Here is an 18,455-nt window from a genome sequence, read left to right on the forward strand (position 1 = left end):
GAAACTTGACTTGCAGGGTTTTTTGTTGTTGTTTTTGTTTTGTTTTGGGTCTCAGTTTCTTTCAATGTTTTGCAAATGAGCCAATGCCTACTTTTAACTCAACCATTTAACTAGTAAGCTTGGTTAATAATAAAAAGAGGAACAGCTTAGTGGTGAAAAGCAAGGGCTTTTAGACTGCTTTTTGATAGTACCTTTGCCTACCATGTGGGCAGTCACTTAACCTCTTGGGCTGTTTCATTTGTCAAAGAGAAGGTTTTGTTTCATTTGATGATTGTAAGAAAAAATGAGAATATATATCAAAGTATGTAGTCCAAGTGTGGTGGTTCACACCTGGAATCCCAGCATTTTGTTTTTTGTTTGTTTGTTTGTTTTTGAGATAGAGTCTCATTCTGTTGCCCAGGCTGGGGTGCAGTGGCACAATCTCAGCTCACTGCAATCTCTGCCTCCCTAGTTCAAGCGATTCTCCTGCCTCAGCCTCCTGAGTAGCTGGGACTACAGGTGGGCGCCACAATGCCCAGCTAATTTTTGTGTTTTTTAGTAGAGATGGGGTTTCACCATGCTGGCCAGGCTGGTCTCGAACACCTGACCTCAGGTGATCCGCCTGCCTCAGCCTCCCAAAGTGCTAGGATTACAGGTGTGAGACACCACGCCAATCCCAGCACTTTGAGAGGCCAAGGTGGGAAGACTGAGGCCAGGCGTTTGAGACTACCCTGGGCAACATAGCAAGACGCCTCTCTCTACAAAAATAGAAATAAATATGCTGGACATGGTGGCACACTCCTGTAGTTCTAGCTACTCAGGAGACTGAGATGGGAAGGATTGCTTGAGCCCAGAAGTTCAAGGCTGCAGTGAGCTATGATCGCCTCACTGCACTCCAGCCTGAGCAACAGCAAAACCCCATTTCTGAAAAAAAAAAAAAAAAAAGCATGGTGTCTGGCACATAACAGCAATTCTTGGAAACCATGTGTCCCATACTTCATGGCCCCTAACTCTGCTCCTTTTGCCAAGGGGAAATAGGCAGTGCAAGGTAAATCTCTCCACCCCTATTTTCTCAGTTAGTACTGTACCTCACTTTTCCTCTACTCTTTTTCAGACTTGGTGGCTCCTGCCTCCTCCCCTCCCTGGCTCAGTGAGGAAGATCCCTGCCACTGGCTCTACTTTCCAGCTGATCACAGCTATTTACCTGTCCCAGTCTTGAGTAAGGCAAAAATATTTACAGAAAACAGACGTCTTTCAGAGGACTTGCTGCTAAGTGTAATAGTGAAGATTACTTGCATTACTGCTACTTTCCAATCAATTAAAAAAAAGAAACAGAAAACTTTGTATTACAAAGAAATCACAACACTAACGCAGTTTAAAGCCTCTCCTTTATCCACTTTTTTGCTTGTCTCCCTAAACCATCTGTGATGCTAGCTGAGACTCGAATTTACGTAAGAGCCAGAAACCATCAACCCAACCTCTTCACACACTAACGTCTACATTCCGTCTCTTTAAAAAAGACTTAAACTTTGGCTCATGTGGGAGGTGGTGGTAGTGGTGGAGACTTAATAAAAGGTGGTTTCGTCTTTCTGAAGTGGAAATATAGCACCGTCAACATCTTTTCCCCATCTGCCTGTTTCCTCCTTCCCTTTCTGTTTAAGGAAAGTGTAACCACCGTACTTCTCCCCACCTCCCCGCACCTCCCCCAACAAACGCAAGAAACTGAACCGCCTATGATGTCATAATCACAATCCCATTACCTCATCCTGCTGAGGGGGGGCGGAGAAAGAGGAGAGGGAGTGAACAGCCCTGGGCTATCCTGAGCTTTACAAAGTGTTCTGGGTGAGTGCAAATTACAGAACCAAGTGGAAACGTCCCCGCAACCACTATAAGTTCTGGGTTTTTAAGGTTCAGGCCGATGCGGCAGCTGCAAGAGCGGCTCCTGGGACTCCGAGCAGGCCCTAATCGGCGTTTGGACTACACTTCCCAGCAGCCTTCACGCCGCGGACGGGTCCTTTGCTGGGGGAAGGGGGCTTCCTTCGAAGAGGTGGTCGTGAAGGGCGGGGCAGCCGAGCAGGTGAGGGGCACTGTGGCTAATTGCTGGACGCGGGCCGAACCGAGTGGGCGGCTGTAGTTGGGCCGATGGAGGGAGGGAGGGCAGGGGCGATGCCTTTGTTTACCTTCTTCCGACATGGCCTCCCCCGCGGGTTTCAAGATGTACCTCCAACTGGGACCGTCCACTTTCTGCGATATTTTGGAGGGGGTGACTCGTTAGTGAGGAAACCACCCCCATCTCTAAATCAAAGCGCCAGGCTCGTTCCCGACAGCGCTGTCCGAGAGAGACTTTGAGAGAGACACGACACGAAGCTGCCCTCTCCGTGGGTGGCTCGGGGGGATTCTGCGAGCCAGAGCTGTCCCACTACTCTCCTCAGGGACTCGTTGGTTCGCGCCAGCGCCTTTTAAGGACACCGTGGGGCGAACGGAGCGCTCAGAGCTGCTCCGGCCGCGGCCCTGGGAGCTGGAGGAGCTGCGGTAGGTGGCGGAGGGCAGGTGGCGCTGGGGCCTCGGGGCGGGCACCTCAACTGTCCCTCCCTCCTTCCCTCTTTCCCCTCCCCCAGCCCGACCGCCCGCGCGGCCGGGCCTCGCAGGCCGCCTCCGCGGGGAGAGCACGGGACCCGGTGGGGGAGGGGGTGGCGGAGTGCTAAGTCCCAGACCCTCCCCATCCCTTGCGTCCTGAGTTTGCCTCCCGCGGCCAGATGATGGAACCTAGTGGGAAGAGGCGAACGACAGCCCCCCATGAGCGAGCCCTGGCGCCCCCCCCACCTCCGGAGACCAGCGGACGCCCCATGCCCCACCCCGCGGGGACAGGCAGGGCAACAGAGGGAGAGGTTGAAGATTGGAGGGGCCTAGCCTTTTGCTTCTTCATGGGGGTGGGGGGAGGGGTGTTCCCCACTTGTCACCCCTTTTCCCAGCAGAACCATATGGAAGAAGAGCAGGCAGGTCTCCACCTACCTGTTCATGCACCTCCCTGCCTTCCTCATGTTTTCCTTCAGTCTCCCCAAGAGGTGTGGGGCCGGGACCTGGGGGGAAGGTCCCCAAGGGATTTGTGACTCTCCTCCCTGTTGGCCTGACCTGATCCTACCTTGTCTAGGTTCAGCACAACCTCAGCATCCCTGAAACAGGAGTGTCAGGGGTTACTGCCATCCAATAGGAGATGGGGTGGGGGTCTGATCTTTATTTTTGGGGGCTGCTGGTGGAGGGAAAGCCTGAACTGAGAGTTAGGCCTGGTGGGGTTGCTGAGAGGGCCTAACGGCCTGCTGCTCTCTGAAGGGCTGAGCCCCGTGCCAGTTGTTAAACTGAGAAGTTTTAACTTGTTTAGTGACTGTTCAGGGCTGTCTCTACCCTTCAGATACACAAAATGGAAGGGGAAGGAAGGCGGCAAGAGAGGGCTTCTTACACTTTTTTCAATGCCTGCTTGAGAAAGAGGAGGCCCCTCGCGGAGCTGGTTTGCCTTCTTTTGTGTCCTGGTTTGATTCCTTATGGCTTCCGTTCTGTTCCCCCTCTCAGCCTGGCCTGTTTTAGGAAACTCAGGCTGAGAGTATCAGTTGCGTGGTGGTAGTTGCATTGTTCCAATTACCGCTGTGTGTGGCCACATCCCAACAATTAAAATGCAGAAAAACACAAATTCACTCTCTTGACTTGATCCTAGAGATGGCTGGGAGTTTACTGTTTGTCCAAATGCCTCATGAAAAGCTAGAGAGTTTGCTTCACTCCCTGCTCCTCATAGCTGGTTAGCCTGAGGCCTGGGGTCTGGGGGGTAAAATCCTGCACTTAGGTTCCCACTCTGGTTGATCTTTGAGGGCAGCAGAGTTAAGAAACCAGGAGCAGAAGTAATATAAGCTTTAGCTTCTCCCGTAAGAATATAGGGGAAGCAGCTGAAGAGAGCTCCCCGGAAGCTAGAATTTTGTTCAGGGTGGTAATAATTATGCATGAAAATGATAGTTAACTATAACGATGATTGACTTCTCTTGCACTTTTCTTCTAAAGAACTCCAAATACATACAGGTTTATCTCTCTGCTCTTCCTTGTGGCCTCCTTCTGAAGTGTGAATGGGGTGGAGATAATTTCCTCTTCTTTGTAGAGTGATCTGCCCCCAAGGTCACAGAAGGAGCAGCCCTCTTGGGCTTTTCTTAGTGTACAGGTGAGGGAGGATGGTATTCAGCCAGAGAGATAGACCCTATTGCCTTCTTCATCTTACTGATTTCATTACTTCTGACATTCTGAGGGCTTGAAGATTCACAAACGGGAACAAGAAATGGTAGTCTATGTGGACTCCTGATTTTTATAGGCCAGATGGTACATTTTGTACATATTAATATGTTCTATTGTTCCTGTGACAGGTTAAGATTATTCTGCCCACTTTACATATGAGTAAACTGAGGCCAGGGAGTATTAAATGATTTGTCAAAACTCTTTGCAAATTGGATTAATAATTAGATTTCTTGATGATTTGTTCTCTTGACTAGCTAATGCTACACACATTCTCTGGTAAGCTGTCAGCTTGCTGGTCATTTCCGGGAATGGACAGAATAAAATCAAGATACTGGCTTAACCTCCCCTTTTCCCTTGAGCAAGGCCCCTCAGGTAATTGTGTGGGCTTGAAGCCTATTCTCTGATACAGTTAGTTTGCTTCTGTCAGAAGTTGACCATGAGAAAGAATCTTGGTTAACTGTATCCGTGGACTTTGCATCAGATCAGGCTAAAAACTTAGTTGAATAAAGTCATGGAATTGTTCATAACGCCTGTAGAGTTGAAATGTATTGGAATTACCCTGACCATTTCCTTATCCTCTTCCCATTTGATAAGAAAACAAACACCGTATCTATGAGAAAACAATAATATATCAAATGTTTAGGCTGTGGGAGGACATAAAATCCTATGTACTCAGGTCTGAAGCAGAAAGTCTTGCCTACAACTAGTGTTCTTCCTTGTTCTCTTATTACTATTTCTGTAGTTTGGGAGAAGGGTACTTCTTTTAACTTTTGACTAGAAGATAAAATACTGGGCTGATCTCGAGGGAAATAATCATTTGGGCATCCCTTTCTCTCACGCGAGCAGCTGTTTTCTAGGTGGTGCTGGTATTCCAGTTAGAAACAACAGAGCATGAACCAGGTTAAGGGTGGCAAATAAGTTTCAACTTGATTGCCAACTCTACTTTATTTCATATCTGGACTGCCAGTTCATAATTTCTGAAGCTGTGTTTAGGCTTAGCTAGAAAGAGCTGTGATCAATTGATGTCTGCCAGAGGCCTGGCTTAGGGGTGCTGTGGTATGTGTGCCATGCATTTTCCATCTCTGGACCAGGTGCATCTCTAATATCACTTGGGGCTGGTCCCTCTAATTGGCAGACTCAGCAGGCATGACTGGAGAGGGAAGTCCCAATGGTGCTAGAATGGTGCTGCAGTGGCAGAAGACGGCTTACGAGTGAGGTCTGGAAGAACAACAGGGAAGACATCCATCATTTGCTCCAAAGTGTGCAAGTCAAATCCTGGGGAGAATCATGATAACCCTGATCACTGAGCAGCTACAGAAGCAGACTCTGGATGAGCTGAAATGCACACGCTTCAGCATCAGTCTGGTAAAAGACCAGTCTTCCTGCTTCTCCACGACCCCTCCCCCTTTTTTCTGAGGCTGATTGTTGCTACTACTTTACTCTTGTCCTGTGCTGTATGAATCATGGTACTTAACCTGAAGAGCCCACTAATGGCTCAAAACCCAGCCCAAAAGGAAGGGGGCAGGGATTTTTCCACCGATAGAGAAGGGACAACAAAACTTGGGTGGAGAAGGGTTTGAGATGTTGGAAGATGTGGATTGTTTGACTTACTAACTTTGGGAAGACAAGAGGAAGACCACTTAATGTCCCTGACATCCCTATAGCTCATGAATTGCAGAGGAGAACTGAAGAGGGCTTCCTAGAAATCTGTCAGTGTGTCCTGAATCCAAATCATGATGGATATTCTCTTTTTCTTAGCCTTTGCCTGATCATGCAGACATCTCCAACTGTGGAAACCCTTTCCAGCTTGTGTCTGGTAAGGCATCGTGTGTGTTTGTGTATGTGTGTATACCCATTCCTCTCTCCACACATTTCTATCATTGGTTTCCAGTGAACAGGGCTAGCAAGCCTACCTCTAGAACTTTCTTGCTAGGGTCAACTTCTGAGATTGGCAGTTGTCTTTCATGTTCTAGCATGAAAGTTATCTGGTTGGTTTGCTCTTATTCTAGCTTTATGGAGACTTGTATAATCTTATTTTTTTGAATAGGTAATACATTCACATGGTTCAAAATTTAAAAATAACAACAAAAAGGTTATGCTGAGAAAAGTGTTACTCTCCTGTTCCCTGTCTACTCAGCTTCTACCACCTCCCTAAAAGTATTAGTTTCTTACACAGTATGTGTGACTAGAATTTCTGTATATAAAAAGAAGCAAATATGTATATTTCCTTTTTTTTTTTTTTAAGTTCTGGGCTACATGTGCAGAACGTGCAGGTTTGTTACATAGGTATACATGTGCCATGGTGGTTTGCTGCACGTATTTTATTTCCACATTTTTAACACAAAAGGTTGCATACTATATATTATTTTGTACCCTAAAAAAAAAAATGGGACCAGGCCTGGTGGCTCATGCCTATAATCCCAGCACTTTGGGAGGCTGAGGCAGGGAGATCACCTGAGGTCAGGAGTTTGAGACCAACCTGACCAACATGGAGAAACCCCATCTCTACTAAAAATATAAAATTAGCTGGGTGTGGTGGCTCATGCCTGTAATTCCAGCTACTCAGGAGGCTGAGGCAGGAGAATCGCTTGAACCCAGGAGTCAGAGGTTGCGGTGAGCCAAGATTGTGCCATTGCACTCCAGCCTGGGCAACAAGAGCGAAACTCCATCTCAAAAAAAAAAAAAAATCGCTGGGCACAGTGGCTTATGCCTGTAATCCTAGCACTTTGGGAGGCCGAGGTGGGCTGATCATGAGGTCAGGAGTTCGAGACCAGCCTGGCCAACACAGTGAAACCCTGTCTCTACTAAAAATACAAAAATTAGCCTGGCATGGTAGTGCACATCTGTAATCCCAGCTACTCGGGAGGGCAAGGCAGAAGAATCACTTGAACCCGGGAGGCGGAGGTTGTGGTGAGCGCAGATTACGCCACTGTACTCCAGCCTGGGCAACAAAGCAAGACTCCATCTCAAAAAAAGAAAAAAAAAAAAACTTTAATATAGCTAGGAGATCTTTCCCTATCAGAATGCTGAGCATTCCCTTGTTATATATAGCTGCATATTATTACACTGCATAGATGTACAGTGGCTTATTTAACGAATCTTCTATTGATGTACATGTAGGTTATTTCCAATCTTGTTTCAGTACATAAAACTGTAGTGGGCCAGATGTGGTGACTCATGCCTGTAATCCCAGCACTTTGAGAGGCCAAGGTGGGCAGATAGCTTGAGGCCAGGGGTTCGAGAGCAGCCTGGCCATCATTGTGAAACCCCGTCTCTACTAAAAATACAAAAATTAGCCGGGCATGGTGGCAGGTGCCTGTATTCCCAGCTACTCGGGAGGCTGAGGCAGGAGAGTTGTCTGAACCCAGGAGGTGGAGGTTGCAGTGAGCCGAAATCGTGCCCACTGCACTCTAGCCTGGGCGACAGAGCGAGACACCATCTCAAAAAAAAAAAAAGAAAAAAGAAACTGTAGTGAATAACCTTGTACATATGTCATTTTTTCACATGTGAAAATATTTCTGAGGTATAAATTCCTAGATTATTAATTAGTCAGTTAAAGGGCCCCTGATCGTAGGGACATTTAGATGGAGGCATCACTGGTGGACAATCAGAACGCCTTAACTCATGCTGCTCAGCTGTTCTGCATCTCATTTTCTTTTCTAGGATACCTAGCAAGGGAAGTGAGTTGGCAAAAACATGTTCATTCATTCTCTTCCTCCTGTTTATCAAAGACTTGCTGAAAGCCAGGTATCGTGTCATAAGTATAGAGCAGGAACTCATGGTCCCTGCCCTCATAGTGGTTAGTAGAGGGAAGAACTATAGACCAAATACACTCAGTATGAATTTTGCCACCATCAAGTCTGACTTCTTATACTTGTCATTTGCCCCAAATATCCAGATCCTGCAGAATTCCAGCCAGCTTGGACTCCAGAGGAGTTTGAACTAGGCCCTTCGTTAATGAGCCATCTCCCAAAAGTCACAATTTTGGTTGGAATATAGTGAGTGAGGATTGTTTCTTTTAGTCCATTTTCCCTTCCTTTTCTTGGTCCCTCCATCTGTTTGGATTCAAGAGAAGGCCTAGGGGAAGGGAATCGGAATATGTGGGTGGCCAGACACAAAGGAAGATGAGCAGCACAAAGTCTTAGGGTTTCCCAAGCCCAGGTTTCACTGTCAGAGGCCTTGCCCACCCTGTTTGCCCTCCCTAGGAATAAAAGTGATCTCTTACCTGCCTGATTACCTCTTACTTTTTGGCAGTCCTAACTCCTGACTTGGTGCTGTTGACATATGAGAAGAGGAAAGGCCAAGGAAGGAGAGCATAGGCCTGCTTTTCAGCATCCAGAGCAAGCGTGGGGGGGGCGGGGGAGGGATGAGCAGGGCACACACAATCGTGTTTGTTTCTCTTGACTTCTTTTACCTTTCAGAGGGAGTGGCAGGCAGCAGATGAAATGTTTTTGATTCCCGGTAGTTGGTCACAATGGAGGCAATAGAGCATAGTGGTTTAAAAACCTGGCCTTCGCATCAGACAGACCTGGATTTGAATCCTCCTTTGGTCTTTTGATTGCTATGTGATTTTGGGAAAGTTACTGAATTTCTCTTATCTGTGAAGTGGAGATAATGATAATGATACCACCTACCTCATAAGGTTTTTGGAAATTTTCACATAAAATGCTCCATATATTGTGTGGCACGTGGTAAGTTCTTAAAAAATGTAAGCTATCATTAATATTATTTTTATTACAAATGCCTTCCAGAAGGTGCTTCCTGGAGGGGCCTGCCCCACTGTTCCTGTGCTGAGTTCCAGGACAGCCTCAACTTCAGCTACCATCCCTCAGGCCTGAGCCTGCACCTCAGACCACCCAGTCGGGGAAGCTCCCCCAAGGAGCAGCCCCTCTCCCAAGTCCTAAGACCTGAGCCCCCAGACCCAGAGAAGCTTCCTGTGCCCCCTGCCCCTCCATCCAAGAGGCACTGCCGCTCACTCTCAGTGCCCGTGGACCTGTCTCGCTGGCAGCCAGTGTGGCGGCCCGCCCCCTCCAAGCTGTGGACTCCCATCAAGCACCGGGGCAGTGGTGGAGGGGGTGGGCCGCAGGTGCCTCACCAGAGCCCCCCGAAGCGGGTCTCCAGCCTCAGGTTCCTCCAAGCTCCCAGTGCCTCTTCTCAATGTGCCCCAGCCCACAGACCCTACAGCCCTCCTTTCTTCAGCCTGGCCCTGGCCCAAGATTCCTCTCGACCCTGTGCTGCCTCCCCTCAAAGTGGCTCCTGGGAGAGTGATGCTGAGTCCTTGTCACCTTGCCCACCTCAGCGCCGCTTCTCCTTGTCACCCAGCCTGGGCCCGCAGGCAAGCCGCTTCTTGCCCTCTGCCCGGAGCTCTCCTGCATCCTCCCCAGAGCTGCCCTGGCGACCTCGAGGTCTCCGCAACCTTCCCCGAAGCCGCTCACAGCCTTGTGATCTGGATGCCCGCAAAACTGGGGTCAAGCGGCGCCACGAGGAGGACCCCCGGCGTCTGCGGCCTTCCTTGGACTTTGACAAGATGAATCAGGTGGGACCAGCAAGACTAGGGGAGCTTGGATGGGAGTGTGGGGACTCTGTTCTGTTTCCGCTTTTGAGCTAGCCCCTAGCTTCATTACCCTGTCACCCCCCTCCCCCCCGCCACCAACAGCACCTCCTTTAGCTCTCAGGGTGACCTACCATCCCAGCTTGCCTGGGACTGTCCTGGTTTTAGTACTGAAAGTTCCCCCATCCTATGAAATGCCTTAATCCTGGGAGTTAGAGAAACTGGGATGAGACCCATGTTAAACCTTCCAACAGGGATCCCAAATTGTCTTGCAAGAGGTACTTTCCCTCCTTTCCGAGAATACATAAGCTGCAAAAAATTTCATCATCACTACCTACTCCTTGTGCCCAAAGCTGGTTTTGCCACTTGCCTGTCACTGCCTCAAAGTGGTTCTGTGAGGGCTGAAGCAAGCTGGGCTGCTACAGTGTATTCATCTGTTAGATGAATGTTTTTTGACTTCCTGGTTTGAGTACAGTTATTGTATGTATGCACTTGCTCACTTTTTTCATATTATTCTTTCTAGACCATTGGGTTACAAACCTCTTTAAGAATTGATTTAACTTTTTCATAGAGTCGTCCATCCCATCTGCAAATATTTACTGACTCTGACTAGGCACTGGCAGTGCAGAGTAGTGAAACACTGCAGATGATGTTCCTGCCCTCACAGAGCTTCTATTCTTGAATCCAATGGAAACAATGGGCTCCAAATTTTGTCAGAAAGTTTACAAACGCCAGGTGCCGTGGCTCACATCTGTAATCCCAGCACTTTGGGAGGCCGAGGTGGGCAGATCTTGAAGTCAGGAGATCGAGACTATCCTGGTTAACACGGTGAAACCCCGTCTCTACTAAAAATACAAAAAAAATTAGCTGGGCATGGTGGCAGGTGCCTGTAGTCCCAGCTACTCAGGAGGCTGAGGTAGGAGAATTGCGTGAACCCAGGAGGCGAAGCTTGCAGTGAGCCAAGATCGTGCCACTGCACTCCAGCCTGGGTAACAAAGCGAGACTCCGTCTCAAAAAAAAAAAAAAAAAAAGAATGTTTACAAACCTTACCCTAAAGCCTTAGAATTCTTGCCTTCAGGTGTAACTGTCTTCTTTGTTTGTTTGACAGAAACCATACTCAGGAGGTCTCTGTCTCCAAGAAACAGCCCGGGAAGGCAGCAGCATCTCTCCACCGTGGTTCATGGCCTGTAGCCCCCCACCCCTCTCTGCTTCCTGCAGCCCCACTGGGGGTTCCTCCCAGGTGCTGAGTGAAAGCGAAGAGGAGGAGGAGGGGGCTGTGCGGTGGGGTCGGCAGGCGCTGAGCAAGCGGACACTGTGCCAGCAGGACTTTGGGGACCTGGACTTGAATTTGATTGAGGAGAACTAAAACTGAGAGGCTACTTCCTGGGGCCACACAGACTGACTCTCTCATGGCTACTAACAAGTGTCGAGGCCCCAAGACTGGGGGCCAAGCCTGGGAATGGGGGTGAGTGGAGGGCTCCGACTCAGGGCAGCCGGAAATCTTCTCGCTCCAGCAAGCTCGACCATGCCGAGAGACTGGCCGGGACAAGATAAACGGAGCTGGTGGCGGGAGGGACAGCCCCAGAGCAGACCCTTCCCATGGCGGCCCTGAGTGTGAGTATCCCTGCCACGAAGAGAGCAATGGGCAGGGAAGGAACGGGTCTGCTGACCCCAGCTCGGGGAATTTACTAGCCCCTTTGCTTCAAAGGGCACTTGTGTCTTAGAATTTGGCCAGGGTGGGGGGTTGAGTCAGCCTCCTCAGAGAAACTGCGTGAGAGTGTGTGCGTGCATGGGAGTGTACTTGTGGAACGGTGTGTTTGCGTAGCCTTAGGGAAGGAAGGCAATTGCTCCTTAACAGCAGAGTATCATGATACCCCGGGATCTTGAGTATTTTACAGGATGTTGGGGTTGCTCAAGGAGTCAAGAGGAGGGCGCGAAGTTTTCCTTTTTTCTAAATAGCTCTGGAACCAGGCTTGTAATCCATAGCATCACCGACTCTGCAAAGGATTTCATTTTGGGGCACAGCAGGGTGTTTTAAGTGCTGTGACTTCAGCTAATGATCTTTTCCTCAGCCCCACCCCGTCCCCACTAGCTCGATCTAGTATATTGGGGAATGCAGGTGGGAGGTGTCACCATATTTTTTCTGAGCTGGCCTTTTTTTCTCATTAGATTGTCTAGGCTATATACCACCTGCCTCTTTTGCCCTCTTGAATAGAGTTGCACACAGCACACGGGCAACTGAGGCAGGGTTGAGGGACTCTCTCTCTGTCTCTCTCTGCCTCTGCTGATAGGACCCTTTTCCCTCACCCTCTGCCCTTCTAGGTCATAGACTAGGTAGGAAGGCCCTATATTGGTCTGCAGCATCTACTGAGGCAGACCTGCAACAGAAGTGGCATTCAGTCCCCAGCAGACATGAGTGAGCTCACCCCAGCACTGCTGTTGGGAAGGTGACTGCAGGAAACCAATTCTTATAAGATCCAGGCCCAGCCTTTTTGACCTGCTTGAGAAGGAGGAAGGGGTGGTTGGCATTTAATAGTTTGCTTGTCTTCCACTCATGCCAGGAAGTGTTTATTTGCCTTTAATTGGCCCTGAGAGACCATAGGGAGGTTGGGGCTCACTGAGGGATTGGCTGAGGATGTATAAAGCAAAGGCTGTGAGAAGCAGTTGGGAGTTTGGTTGTCATTGGATTGAATTTACTTTTTTGTTTCTCACCCGCAACTTGAGCCAGGACAGCTGGTCCCAGTGGCCACAGTGATGGGTTTAAGGACCTTGGTAGGGCTGGCACCAGTGGAAACACATACTGAAGCTGACCCCACAGTAGCTTGTGAGGTTTTGTCCAGCTTTGGTTAGATCCTATATGACCAAATTGGACCTGCCCTTCTTCTTTATGGCAAGAAGGGCATTTTTCTCTTCAATTTCCAGGGTTTCCTAGGACCCAGTTCCTCTTGTAAGGGAAGAAGACCAAGGTCTTTGTGTTTTCTTCCTCATGGAATTGAACCTGACATTTTCTGGATCTCCTGCATGTCAGGAGCATCAGTGAGGCTTCAGCCTCCTCGTCTCCACTCCAGAGGGGAGGTGGCCATGTATTCTTAAGCCTCTGGCCCTCAGAAGCTCCTCTCTATCTCCTGGCTAGTTACCACTGGGCTACCAGGTCTCTAGGGGCTTGAGAGAGGCCCTCTGGAGAATCCAGGGAAACCGTGAGCCCAGGAGTTGTCCATCTATGGTTTCATTCCTCCCCTGGCTCTTCTCCCTCTTCAGGCCATAATTTTCCTGGTGCCAACTTCTTTTCCTCCTGGGGTATCCTCATCCCTGGGCTCTCTGCTGCAGATTGGCTGTGCCAGCTTCCCACAGGTCACTGGCAATACCAGTGAGTTTCTGCAGGCCCTAAGCTGAAGAAGTGAGGCAGTGATTCTGCCTCCATCCTGGTTTCCCCAAAGCCCCAGGGCACCATCCTTAGGGGAGAAGGTCTACAGTTATCATTATTTTAATTCCCTTACTTTCAGTCTGGAAAACTAAGCTAGTCAGAACTATCATCTTGCTTCCCAATCTAAGAACCTGTGGCTCTGGAACACTTTTCAAGAAGTGGTTCATTTTGCTTTACACAGTAGATCTGTGTCAACAGTTCTGTGTAAACCAAATGCTGTTTTTCAATGCATTTGGACTGCTGACCATTTAAAAGCAGCCTATGATTGCTTCTTTTTGTAAAGCAAGCAACCTCCCTCCACTTTAACTGTTTTGACTATTTGAATTTTCACATATTGGGCTTACCCAGAGTGGAGCACACCTCCAGGGCATGTGGCTGACACTGGGTAGATGTCTGCATCTGTGCTGTGTGTGTGGTGTGGTTGGCCAGTAGGTGAGTATCCCTGTGTGTGTGAGTGAAGCCACTCCCCAGGCTGGTGCTCTCTTCCTGTGCCCAGTGACTGCCCAGTGGCAGCCCAGCTGCCCTTCACTCCCACCTGCTGCCAAAGTCCCTGTGCTAATGGGATTACAAATACAAAAAGTGGAAAAAAAAATTTTCGTAAACTTCGTTTTATATTAAAAAAAAAATCCATAAGTCTGTGTGTGTTAAACATGAGGTTCTGCCTCTGTGGCTGTGTTTGAAAAAATAAAGTTTTATTAGAATAATCCATTTTCCCAAGCAACCTTGTGTACTACAGTGTCTTCTTCCCTTCCCCACAAAGACAGACAAGGAAGAAGCAGGGTAGGAGGCCACCTAACTCTTTCAGCCCCTTCCTCTAAGATGTGGGTCAACCGTTCATAAAGGGGCAGTATTTGGACCCTAGGCCCTTTGCTAGCCATGGCAGGATGTTATACTGTGGCCCAGGCTTCTGCTAAGGCCTTGGTTATTTTTGGCAGTCTGGTTTGGTCTGTCTTTCCCTGGCACTTATACTTGTCTCCTCCTGCCTGCTGTCACTCTCACTTCCAGCAAGTTGAAGTCAAGTATTAATGCATTCCAGCTCCCTGAGAAATGGTTTATGGTACAGTCAGGAACTTGTCTAGATTGGTTTGTAGGCTTTGGGAAGTAGGGAGAAGGCAGAGTGGGAGACGGCCAGGGATCTTTCTTAAGTTTTCACATGTTACATCCTGGAGAGATAGAGGTTTAGTCATCAGAATTCAGATTCCAAAGACCTAGGCAATTTTTCCATCCTAAAAATACTGCTTTTGGAAAATTATCCTAGCTGCAAAGCTTCTCTTTTGTTGTAGAAGACAGTATTTTCCCTAATGTTTCCTTTTGGAGTGTTGGTTTGCGGAAAGAAGCTATGTGGCTCACTCTTTCTTTGGACCTTTCTATTCCACGCTTTCTTCTCTCTATGTTGACATTCTTCCAATGTGTGTGGGTGAAGTGTAGTTGCTCAGAGATCCAGGCAGGAGCCTCTGTCCCTAAGGCTTAGCCTTTCTTTACCAGTTGTGGTGCTAATTTGCCAGGCAGCAAGAAGAGTCAAGTTGCTTAGCCTATGTCCTGGTTTCCTGCTTCAAATTGGTGGCACTCATCATTGAATACCAATGAAGTGTGCTCAGGAGGACAGGATTGACTTGACTACCTGGAGCAGGAATCTTTGCAGGGCTGCAAATACACCCTAGAAAAAGTGGGAGTTGTTATCTGCACTGGAAACAAAGGAAGGGCTTTTGGGAAGTGGAGGGCAGTGGCATGTGGTTAAAGCAGCTTAGAATTACATTTGTTTTTGTTTAAAACTGATGTTTCATTTCACCTACTGCTTGAGCAGGGGTAAAGTTTGAACATCTAAAATGACTTTGTCTCCCCCTTTTTTTCTTTTGAGTTTATTTTTGTTGGATTTTTCTGCTGCTGATTTTCTGTGAGGATAAGTGTGATTTCATTTTTCATTCCTGAAGTCTTGTTAATATAGGAAAGAATGTAAACTCCATGAGGGCAGGAGTTTTGTTTTATTCAATATTGTGTCCCCAACACTTTTGGAAGTTCCTGGCACATGAAAAGTGCCGGCCACATTTGTTGAATGCATTTCCCTTTTTGCCTTTCCCATCCCTGAACTTAGGTACATTTCTGTCTCTCTGCTGAGAAATCAGCCTTGGACATTGGGACAGTAGTTAAATCTCTGTATGGGAGAAGATCCCAGCAGTTAATTTTGATAGAAAAGTTGAAAGGCAGATAGATCTTGTATGGATTCACCCTTGTTCCCCTCCTACCAACTACAGCTTATGGGCCATGTGCTTTAAGAGGTGGCTCTCAGCCCAGAAAAACATTCTGAGTTAGGCCTCAGGTTGGCTGTGGGAGATGGAAGTTAAAAAGAAGTGGAGGGAGGAATGTTTCCTTGGTGCTCCACAGAGTTGGTTCTAGAATGATTTTCCTATATGTTTTATACTTTAGTAAAGTATAAAGTCAATAGTTGGTTACCCCTCTCCCCAAGCCTTTTGTTACAAGAAAAGTAGGTCAAGGGTGTAGACAAGGTTATGGACAGGAGATAGCTGGGTAGGCACAGAACCTACTGCTCTTTCCTGTCTGTAGGGAAAATCAATGAAAAAAAGTCACTTTCAGAGCAACAGTCATGGGTTATTACTAGACCCTTTATCTTTTGTATCCGTTTTGTGTATACTCAGTCTCTGCATCCATGAGACCATGGAACGTGCTAGTCCCTGATACTGCTAACTTTACATGATTGAGGCAATTTCTTGTTGCTTATTATGGGTAGCAATCTAGCTAAAAATCCCAGCATCTCACTTTCTCTACAGGCTCCTTTTCTAATCAGGAGCTACCAGTCGCCCACACCTGTATTAAATGCATTCAGATAAGAGTTACAGAATTTTCTTTGCCCCCAGCCCCACTAATTCCATGGTAAGATGGGGTGCTACTAAGAGAACCCCTTTACTGCTGGTCTATTTCCAGTTCCCCTAAGAGTTGAATGGAGAAACACGTAGACTTAATAACATTGGTAGACTAGGAAGGGGAAGAAGTTAGGTCGGTTTTAGGAAAAACACCAAGATGTAGGGGGGCACGTTGGCCTTCAGTCAGTGGAAAGAGTGGTGTTATACATCCAATGGAAGTAATACATTGGCCAATTGGAAAGGAACCTAAGAAATACTGGCAGTATAGAATGGTGCTGTTATGGGCCAATGAGAAGGAAGATACTGTGTCTCATGGACCAATGGGGAGAACATTTCCTGCAAGACAGCAGGTTGGGTGGCTCATATTTTCAGGATAGGACATCAGTGGGGGTATGGGAGACACTAAAGAGCTTAAAACATCCACTCTCTAGGTACCTTGCCCCTCATCCTCTTACCCCGTAAATGTCTTTGGCATCCGAGGAGAGCAAGCTAAAGCCCTCTTATATGTAGGACTCCCTAAAGGAAGATTGAGACCAAGTATGGTGCCAGGGGGAAGCTGAAGGAACCGCCCACTTCCCTACCCCGGCCGAACCTGCAATTCCCCTCCCGACCGCAGGAGGCACTGCAGGCCCCGGGGAGATTGGGGCGGAGCGCTGCGAGGGGCCAGGAGCTGCCGCCCCGCTCCAGAGCGCGGGGGGCGCTGTGCGGGGCCCAGGCTGCGGCTCCGCTCCCGGCCACTGGGGGCGCTGCGCGGCGCCGGTGGTTGGTGGTGGCTGTTGGGGGGGGTGGGGGGGAACGGCGGCCGCGGGTGGTGCGGAGGGAGGCCTTGCGGGCGGATCGGGCGCTTGGCGGCGGAGGCGGCGGGCGGGAGCGCGGGTCAGGCCGGCCCCGGCGATGGCGGACGCGGCGGCCTCCCCGGTGGGCAAGCGACTGCTGCTTCTGTTCGCGGACACTGCGGCCTCAGCCTCGGCCTCGGTCCCCGCGGCGGCGGCGGCGGCGGCGAGCGGAGATCCGGGGCCTGCGCTGCGCACTCGAGCCTGGCGGGCCGGCACGGTGCGGGCCATGAGCGGGGCGGTGCCCCAGGACCTAGCGGTGAGTGGCGGCCGAGTCGGGCACTCGAGGCCGGGGCTGCGGGGCCTGCGGGCGGCCTCCCCGGGGGCCTTTGTGAGGGGGCGGTGGGATGGGGGTGACCCATTTCCGTGCCCCCGCATCTCCTTAGCGCCCCCCGCCGGCACCTCGGCACCCCGAGCTCTTGCCGGCATGGCTTCCGCGTCGGGGTATGCGCCCCTGTTTCCCCCGGGGGGCGGCCAGGGCGCCCGGAGCTGCTGCTTGCAGCCGGCAGGCCCCGCCTCCTGGGCGACCCTTTCTCGGCGTTCCCCCCAACACGCCTTCGGAGCAGACTCTCGAATCTTGAGCTCCCGGGAGCCTCAGAGTTCGGCCAGTGTTGCCGCTGCCCTCTCGAAGACGCGGACCTGTGATCCCCAGCCTCTCCCAGGAGACCTGCGCCCTGTTCCTTTTCTCCCAGAGCCCCAAGTGGGGCGGGAATGTGGGCAGTTATGGGAGGCACGGAGACTGCAGTTGGAGCTGGTCGGGGCTTTTTTATCTGGCAGTTACTTCCTCGTCTGAGCTGGGCTCAGCCTGGCTGTCTCCAGAAAGGCCAGCTCTCGGCACTGTCTCGAGCTCTCCTCTCCTTACGCTTCTGGGTGACAGGAGCTGCAATTGTGGCTGTTTTTGATAAGTTTGAGGTCTTTCTTAGTAGCCGAACGGGGCTGCTGGGTAGTACTTTTTGCTCCCAGCTGAGCTACTCCCCCAACCCGGGAGAGGTTTTGTTTTGAAACTTTGTGTTTGGGCTTGGCCCCTTTTGAATGCCTTGGTGAGTTTCGTGATTAAAGTTGTTCAGTCATACAACTTAACTAGCATTCGGGATCTTGATGTGTTATTCTCGTTAATGTGGCGGTAAAATATAGTGTTTGAGTTTTGGCAAGCCACTTTATTTCCTCATTTTGATAGGGGCCCTAGCTTCTCTGGTGAGATAAGGCTGTGAAAAATGGTGTGTGTGCGTGTTGGGGCAGGGGGTGGTCTTTTGGAATGTAATAGATCAGCAAGCAGAAAGTAAATTTTCTTGATGAACTTGCTTCTGCAGATATAAACGGTAACGCAGTTTGTGAGATTTGAAAGTAATGTTGTAGGCTTCCGATGTTCATTTTTCTTCCTATTGATCAACGGTGTTAGACTGTCCTTTTTCACTAATATACAAGCTTTATGGATTTTTTTGTGGATGGCTTAGGCTTTGCTTCTGCTACTTGGGTTCATTTGCTTTGATCTTTCTTCATGCTGTATAAGAAACGCT

The 18,455-nt window shown here is 49.3% G+C and overlaps 2 protein-coding genes across 5 annotated transcripts in view; both read left to right on the top strand.

Moving 5' to 3' along the window:
- Positions 1-1,725: 1,725 nt before the first annotated feature.
- Positions 1,726-13,947, top strand: FAM53C (family with sequence similarity 53 member C). Of its 4 annotated transcripts, XM_030928019.1 has the most exons (6): positions 1,836-2,056; positions 2,412-2,511; positions 5,387-5,616; positions 6,010-6,067; positions 9,003-9,787; positions 10,911-13,947. In XM_030928019.1, the coding sequence occupies exons 3-6, from the start codon at positions 5,539-5,541 to the stop codon at positions 11,166-11,168; spliced, it is 1,179 nt and encodes a 392-aa protein (XP_030783879.1). In that variant the 5' UTR covers positions 1,836-2,056; positions 2,412-2,511; positions 5,387-5,538; the 3' UTR covers positions 11,169-13,947. The 4 variants fall into 4 exon arrangements, with proteins under 4 accessions (XP_030783881.1, XP_030783879.1, XP_010386395.1 ...); XM_030928021.1 differs by lacking the exon at positions 2,412-2,511 and having other exon boundaries at positions 1,726-2,056; XM_010388093.2 differs by lacking the exon at positions 1,836-2,056 and having other exon boundaries at positions 2,265-2,511.
- Positions 13,948-16,815: 2,868 nt separating this feature from the next.
- Positions 16,816-18,455, top strand: part of KDM3B (lysine demethylase 3B) — an 87,297-nt gene continuing 85,657 nt past the window's right edge. The window contains exon 1 of the mRNA XM_030928022.1: positions 16,816-17,197. Within this exon, the coding sequence (XP_030783882.1) occupies positions 17,000-17,197 (198 nt within the window). The 5' untranslated portion in view covers positions 16,816-16,999. The remainder of the gene's footprint in view (positions 17,198-18,455) is intronic.

The sequence above is a fragment of the Rhinopithecus roxellana genome, chromosome 3 (genome assembly GCF_007565055.1).
Source record: "Rhinopithecus roxellana isolate Shanxi Qingling chromosome 3, ASM756505v1, whole genome shotgun sequence".
Lineage (NCBI taxonomy): Eukaryota > Metazoa > Chordata > Mammalia > Primates > Cercopithecidae > Rhinopithecus > Rhinopithecus roxellana.